This window comes from Glycine soja, chromosome 6, assembly GCF_004193775.1.
Source record: "Glycine soja cultivar W05 chromosome 6, ASM419377v2, whole genome shotgun sequence".
NCBI lineage: Eukaryota > Viridiplantae > Streptophyta > Magnoliopsida > Fabales > Fabaceae > Glycine > Glycine soja.
Genome location: NC_041007.1, coordinates 27,984,803 through 27,993,025, shown reverse-complemented (window position 1 = coordinate 27,993,025; position 8,223 = coordinate 27,984,803). Strand labels below are relative to the sequence as shown.

At 37.5% G+C, this 8,223-nt stretch overlaps 1 protein-coding gene across 1 annotated transcript; it reads left to right on the top strand.

The window, feature by feature from the left end:
• The first annotated feature begins 4,317 nt into the window (after positions 1 to 4,317).
• Positions 4,318 to 4,881, top strand: LOC114416062. The gene has a single exon (XM_028380936.1). The coding sequence runs from the start codon at positions 4,318 to 4,320 to the stop codon at positions 4,879 to 4,881; it is 564 nt and encodes a 187-aa protein (XP_028236737.1).
• Positions 4,882 to 8,223: the final 3,342 nt, after the last annotated feature.

The following is an 8,223-nucleotide window of genomic DNA, read 5'->3' as shown; positions in this document are numbered from 1 at the left end:
CATGCTTTTGTGTTCTATGTTGTAGCCTAAAGTACTAAACCTTTATCGCTCATTAGGCTAGCTTAACTCAAGCTTCGTCCTCAGATCCCTCTTGTTGGACTAGGCTTAACTTAAGTAGCCCTTGTAGGTTTAGACTAATTTAAACTAAGCTTCTAATGTGCCATTATTTTCTCCTATTTCTTAACCTTTTTTGCACCATTTTAATTAGTGATTAGTCTTAATTGTCAAATTAATTATGCAGTTTTATCATTTGGGCCTATTGGACTAATTTTGTGTTTTTAATTTAATTTCAGGAGAATTATAAGCAATTGGGCTTGAATTCAGAATTGGGCTTGGACTTGAAGAGAGCAGAAAATTTTATCAAATCTTATCTTATCTAGATTTTATCTAATCTAGATATTATTTCATGTAGATCTTATCTGATCTTATTTAGATTTTATTTCATCTAGATTTTATTTTATCAAATCTTATCTTGTCTTGTCTAGATTTTATTTTATTTATGGGCTTGGACTTAAAACAGATTTGTAAGCTTTGGGGCTGAAAATATATAACAACACCAAGGCTCTAGTTTTAGCTCTCCTTTTTCGTTTTGAGTTTTAGGCTTCTCTTCTTCTTTTAGACACTTTTTCGTTTTGCAATTCCAGTTGTTACTTTTCGTTTTAGCAATAAAATTTCGTTCTCTATTGATTAATGGAAGGCTAAGTCTCCAACGTTGTTTTCTCTTGAGGATCAAGCACAGTTCTCTTTGAGGTTCTATTATTACTATTAAATTCTGATCAGTTTTTCCTCTCCACTAATTACTCTGTATTTGTTGCTATTAATTCATGCATGCTTAGTGCTTGATTAATTATCTCTGCGCTTAATTTACGTTCATGCTTAATGATCGTTTATGATTAATTGGTGTATGTGTTGCTTAATCACATAATGAATGCCTTATGTTAAATTTTGCTTAGTAATTTAATTTAGGGTTGGATTAAGTGGTTGAACTGATAAAGGATAAACTCTCGTAACCTAGGATAAGAGACTTGCTTGTGAATCAAGGGGAAGCAACGTGTTTTAATTATGATATTTTCCAATTCAATTTTACTCGTTGTTTAATTTACAAAAACCTTCATGGACGTTTGGTTGATCATTGCTCGTTGGGAGACGACCTAGGATCACTTCCTAGATACTGCATTTTTAATGTTTATTTGATTCGGGTACGGCCTTGATCAGCTTCGTCCGCAGATCCCTCATTTAAGACTAGGCTCAGCTTAAATAGCTTACGTAAGTTTAGATTAATTTAACCTAAGCTTCATCCTCAGATCCCTCTTGTTGGACTAGGCTTAGATTAAATAACATTATCATCATAGCATATTAAGAAAACTAAAACTTAATCCGTAGATCCCTCTATTGGACCAGCGGCCTCAATAACTTAAGAGGGATAGACTTAGAATGCAGAAGAAGCAACAATCAATTCAATAATGTTCTTTAAACATGCAAGACAAAATTGATTGCAACAAAATAAATGAGATAAGGGAAGAGAGAATGCAAACACAGTTTTATACTGGTTCGGCAAAGTCCGTACCTACGTCTAGTACTCAAGCAACCCAGTTGAGATTTTCCTTTCTCTTTGTAAATTCCTTTACAACTTCTGAACCACACAGGGACAACCCATCCCTTGTGTTCAGGAATTCTTACAACTTAAGAGACCCTCGGTCCCTTAATCAATCTCTTTGTATAAGAAGAAAGAAGAACAATTCTCTTTTGAAGAGAAGGATATTACAATTGAAGTTCATGGATGAACTCTTAATGGATTTGCAAGTGTTTGCCCAAGAGTTTCTTTTGAGAGAGCATTTGGCAATGAAGTTCACTTGGAATCTCTCCCATTGCTTTTAAAGTCAGACACACACATATATATAGGCCCTTCCATTGTTTGAAGAGATGTGTCTTTCCAAAAAGCTTTTATGAAGTTTTCTCACTGGTAATCGATTACACAGTTATATTTTAAAGGGGTATGACTTTTGAATTTGAATTTCCAGAGTTCCATTGATGGTAATCGATTACAAACATATGCTAATCGATTACATGTTCAAAATTCAAATTCAAAACCCTTTTCAACAACAATATCTCAAACTTCCCTTCTGGCAATCGATTACACTTCTTGGTAATCGATTACAAGAGCCTTGCATGACTTTGAAACCCTTTGTTTTGAATCAAGGCTTTGTTTGTTGATGCAATCTTGTATTAATCTTGAAGCAAATGCTTACTTATCCTTTTAAAGCAGCCTTGTTTGATTCTTCTTTGGCATCATCAAAATCATGTATACATACATTCACATTCTCCCCCATTTTGATGATGATAATCAAGTGATTTCTTTTTGACATCATCAAGATATGCATGATTCACATTCTCCCCCTTTGTCAAGCAAATTCTTTTTGACATCATCAAAACCTGCATGATTTACACCCTCATTTAAGACTAACTTTCAATCCTGCTTCTATCAAGTTCTAAGGCAACAATACATTTCCCAATGCTAAAGTCACCTAACTAAACATACAAATGGGTGATCAGACCAAGAGCATGCAGAAATTAAGCATTGAAAGAAGCATTGAACACAAAAAACACAATCAATTATATATTAAAGTAATTACATCAGTTGTTCCTTAGAAATTCCCAAGAAGAGTGTTCAGCCAGCCATACAGAAAAACCCTAACACAATTGAGATTAAGAGTAGAGAATAATTGTTCCTTACACAAGAAGGGAGATTGATGCAATCCTACCCCGTAAGGGCATTGGATAGAAGACTCCAAGTAGATTGGGCCAGAGATGCAAGAGAAGGCCCTAGGGTTCTCATGAGCCTTATGGTAGATTTCGGGCCCATGGGCTAAGTATGAGCCCACTTATCTTTGTACATATTAGATTAAGGTTTCATTATTTTTGGGCCTTGTATCTAGGGCTCCATAATGTAGGTAGGGTACCCTAGAAATGTAGGATTTTTCAGCCCTTGTATTTTAGGGCATCTAGACTAGTTTTTTGTATTAGGGGTAGTTTTGTAATTTCACATGCATTAAGTGAATATTTGATGTGTGTGTTGGAAAATAAATTTAATTGAATTGGGAGAAACCCAATCCAATTAAATTTTAGAGTGGGGGGTGAGCATTTGCTTGCTACACCTCATTGCCACATCATATAGTCACACTTTGTGCATGTCCTTCATGCTTTACATGCCTGATGACACCTAAGCACACTTAGTGGAGAATCTTGGACTTGGTCTTGGATTAGTGGACTGAACCATAATTAAAATTCACTAATCATAATTAGTGAAATTTTGGCTCCACAAATTCAATTTCAAATCCAAGTGAAATTTGAATAGAAATTCAAATTTCCCTCCAATTTTGTGACACTTAGGCTATAAATAGAGGTCATCAGTATCTAGGAAGTGATCCTATGTCGTCTCCCAACGAGCAATGGTCAACCAACGTTCATAATAGATAGTGATAAAACAGTAACGAATTGGGGGGGGGGGGGGGTTGTTTGTTTTTGTAAATTAAACAGCGAGCAAATTTAATTAGAAAATATCTGAATTAAAACACGTTGTTTCCCCTTGATTCACAAGCAAGTCTCTTATCCTAGGTTACACAAATTTATCCTTTATCAGTTCAACCACTTAATCCAACCCTAAATTAAAGTACTAAGCGAAATTTAACATAAGGTTGTCATTATGTGATTAAGCAACACATACACCAATTAATCATGAACAAAACTGATCATTAAGCATGAACGTAAATTAAGCGCAGAGACAATTAATCAAGCACTAAGCATGCATGGATTAATAGCAACAAATACAGAGTAATTGGTGAAGAGGAAAAACTGATCAGAATTCAATAGTAATAATATTATTATATAAGCATGCATGGATTAATAGCAACACATATTGCTTTTAGCAAAACTTAAAACGGCCATAACTTTTGCTCCAGGTATCAGAATAACTATTATTATATATGCATTTGGGGTAGGAAAAAATTTCCCATACTGTGACAACCTGCTGAAGTCGGTTGGGGTCTCCCAAGCTCCAAAAATCATCCGTTTACTAAGTTTTTTTTATTTTATTTTTCAAGTATTATTGTCCTATTTTTCTAAACTTTGCATAGGTAGTTTTCATAGTTAAACTTTGAATTTTTATATTCTTTCATATCTCATGCATATGTGGAGAGGTTGGGGTTATGTACAATGGAGTTACCATACGATATCGTGGTGTCTACTCCGACTAACGAGATTGTAACTACCTCTCTGATGTGTTTGAAGTGTCCTATAATTGTTGAGGGTCGATCTTTTATGGCGGATTTGATTTGCCTACCTCTAGCTCATCTTGATGTGATATTGGGAATGGACTGGTTATCTACCAACCATATCTTTCTAAACTGCAAAGAGAAGATGCTAGTATTTGGTGGAAATGTAATTCCAAATGAACCATTGAAGGAGAATGCTGCCAACGATGAAGTGGAGGACGTTCGAACCTACATGGTGCTGTTTTCCATGAATGTGGAGGAAGTCTCTGAAGTTAGCAGTATACCGGTGATGTCAGAATTCCTAGAGGTCTTTCCTGATGACATTTGTGAATTACCATCTGAGAGAGAGGTAGAATTCATTATTGACTTGGTGCCCATGGTGAATCCAGTGTCGATCGCACCCTATAGGATGTCTCCAGTAGAACTAGCAGAGGTGAAGGCACAAGTGCAGGATCTCTTAAATAAGCAATTTGTTCGCCCAAGCGTATCGCCGTGGGGAGCGCCAGTCTTATTGGTTAAAAAAGAAGGATGGAAGCATGAGGATGTGTGTAGACTATCGGCAGCTGGACAAAGTCACTATCAAGAAAAAAATATCCCCTACCGAGGATAGATGACTTGATTGATCAATTAAGGGGAGCGATGGTATTTTCGAAGATCGATTTGTAATCGGGGTATCATCAAATCCGAGTTAAGAAGGAAGATATTCCAAAGACCGCGTTTCGGACTCGGTATGGACATTATGAGTATTTAGTCATGCCATTTGGAGTGACTAATGCTCTGACAATCTTCATGGACTATATGAACTGTATATTCCATGATTATTTAGATCAGTTTGTGGTTGTGTTCATTGATGATATCCTAGTGTATTCGAGGAATAAGGAGGAGCATTAAAAGCACTTGAGGATGGTGTTACAGATCCTGAGGGATAGGAAATTGTTCGCCAAACTGTCGAAATGCGAATTTTGGTTAGAGAAGGTGCAGTTCCTGGGGCACGTGATTTCTAAAGACGGGGTTGTGATGGACCCGGCTAAAGTGGAATCGGTTATGGAGTGGCAACAACCGACAACTCCAACAGAAGTTCGAAGTTTCTTGGGGTTGGCCGGCTATTATAGGAAATTCATTAAGGGATTTTCTAAATTAGCACTACCCCTAACTAAACTAACCCGTAAAAATGAGAAGTTTGTCTAGAATGAGAAATATGAGCAAAGCTTCCAAGAGTTGAGGAGGCGATTGACAATAGCTCCAATGATGATTTTGCCCGACCCTAAGAGACCATTTGAAGTGTATTGCGATGCGAGCGGGCAAGGCTTAGGATGCGTATTGATGCAAGAGGGAAGGGTAGTGGCTTATGCTTCACGCCAATTGCGTCCTCATGAAGTTAATTATCCGGTCCATGACCTGGAACTAGCAGTTGTGGTCTTTGCCTTAAAGATTTGGAGGCACTATTTATATGGTACTCGTTTTGAAGTCTTCAACAATCACAAGAGCCTCAAATACTTGTTTGATTAGAAGGAGCTCAATATGAGGCAACGAAGATGGATGGAGTTCCTTAAGGATTATGACTGGTCTTTCCTACCATCCGAGAAAGGCTAATGTAGTAACCGACACGTTGAACCGGAAGTTCTTATATGTTGCGACCATGATGATTCTGAAATAGAGATTGATAGAGGAATTCTGGGATCTAAATCTAGCAATCCAGATGCAACCCAAGAGCTTATTTGTGGGAACGTTGCAAATCACCAATGAATTCGTAAATCACATTCGCGAGGCTCAAAAGGATGACCAATTTCTGCAAGAGAAAGTGTTAGATGCAATGGGAGATAAAGATGTGGAATTTAAAAAGGATACCACCGGGTTAATTAGATATAAGGGGAGGATATGTGTACTGCCATTAGATGATTTGAAAGTTAAGATCTTGGAAGAAGCTCATAAAAGTCGTCTTAGTTTCCATCAAGGGATGACTAAGATGTACCAAGATTTGAAGAGAAGTTTTTGGTGGCATGGCATGAAGAAAGATGTAGTTGAATATGTAGCAAAATGTTTGACATGTCAAAAGGCCAAAGCTGAGCACCAGCGACCATCAGGAGAATTAAAGCCACTAGAAATTCCGTAGTGGAAATGGGAGAGCATATCTATGGATTTTGTATCCAGTTTACCCAAGACGAGTCGTGGACACGATGCTGTGTGGATCATAGTAAATTGACTCACTAAATCTGCCCATTTTATTTCGGTAAATATGAAATATAAAATGGAGAAGTTAGTAGAGTTATACATCAAAGAAGTAGTAAGGTTACATGGAATTCCTTCCAGTATCGTATCAGAAAGGGACCCAAGGTTTACCTCGCGATTCTGGACGAGTCTGCATGAAGCATTAGGGACAAAGCTGAAGCTCTGTTCAACTTATCATCCCCAGACAGATGGTCAGACTGAGCGAACCATTCAGACTCTAGAAGATCTACTCCGGGCATGTATTATAGAGCAACAAGGCAGTTGGATGGAATGTTTGCCATTGATTGAATTCACTTACAACAACAACTACCAAGCCAGCATTGGTATGACTCCTTTTGAAGCTCTATATGGGCGGAAGTGCAAAACTTCTCTTTGTTGGTATGATGATGGGGAAGCAGTACTTCTTGGGCTTGAAATGCTACAACAAATTACCGAATAAGTGAAATTGATTCAAGAGAAGATAAAAGCATCCCATGATAGGCAGAAGAACTATTATGGTAGAAGGAGAAAGCCATTAGATTTTCAAGAAGGAGAACATGTGTTTCTGAAGGTTTCTCCTGTAACTGGAGTCGGGAGAGCTCTCAAATCTAGGAAGCTGACGCCCAAGTATCTGGGTCCATATCAAATTTTAAAGAAGGTTGGGCCTGTAGCCTATCAAATCGCTCTACCTCCGAGCTTATTGAATCTGCACCCTGTGTTTCATGTCTCTAAACTGAGACAATACAACCCGGATCCATCACATGTACTCACACTGGACGAAGTACAAGTGAAGGATAACATCACCTATAAAGCACAACCTCAGAAGATTACTGATCAAAGAATGAAGTCGCTGAGAGGCAAAGATATCACGTTGGTGAAAGTGCAATGGGGACCCGACGAGGGTGATTCAACATGGGAGTTAGAGGATACGATGAGAGAGTTATACCCAAGTTTGTTCCTAGAGTAGTTGAATTTCGAGGACGAAATTCCTTAAAGGGTGGGAGTATTGTGACATCCTGGAATTTCTACCCGGAATTTTTGTAAATATTACATTTAAATAATTAATAAAATATATTATTTAGTGTATAATTATATATATATATATATATATATATATATATATATTCTTGGTAGAAATATGTACATTGGGGGAAAATACGCGGGTTAGACTAATTAACGAAGAGTAACATGTAACTGGACGGTTATGGATTAATTCACAATTAATTAGTCTAAAAATTATCGTTTTGCATGCAACTAATAATTAAACAAAACCAACCTCTGAACCATGCTCAGGGCCTCATTCTGAGCGTTTTGATATAAATATTGTCTACCTTTGAAAACGGGCCCCGACGGGTGCAGAGAAACGCGAAGAACTGGAACCGGGGAGATGGCATGCAAATCGAGGCAAGATTTCAACATCCAAAAAGGTCCAGATTTTTCTTCTCTTATGGCTGAGCACCTGGTCAAAATCAAATTAAAGGTGGCCCGTTTTTGCTCCAATCACAAAATTGCATGTGGGAATGCAATTAAAAAGGAAAAGAAAAAGAAAAAGAAAAAAATGTTAAAAGCAAGACCCTCTCTCTCTTTCCTCCATAAATTTCCAGCCTCTTCTCCTTCTTCCCCTACGTTTTCTTCTTGCTCCTCCATCACCATTGTTAGCCTTCTTCAAGCTTCAAATTCTTCTTCAATTCCACACAAAATTTCAAGCTAAAGCTATTTTTGGAGCCTAGGAACCTACCTCTAC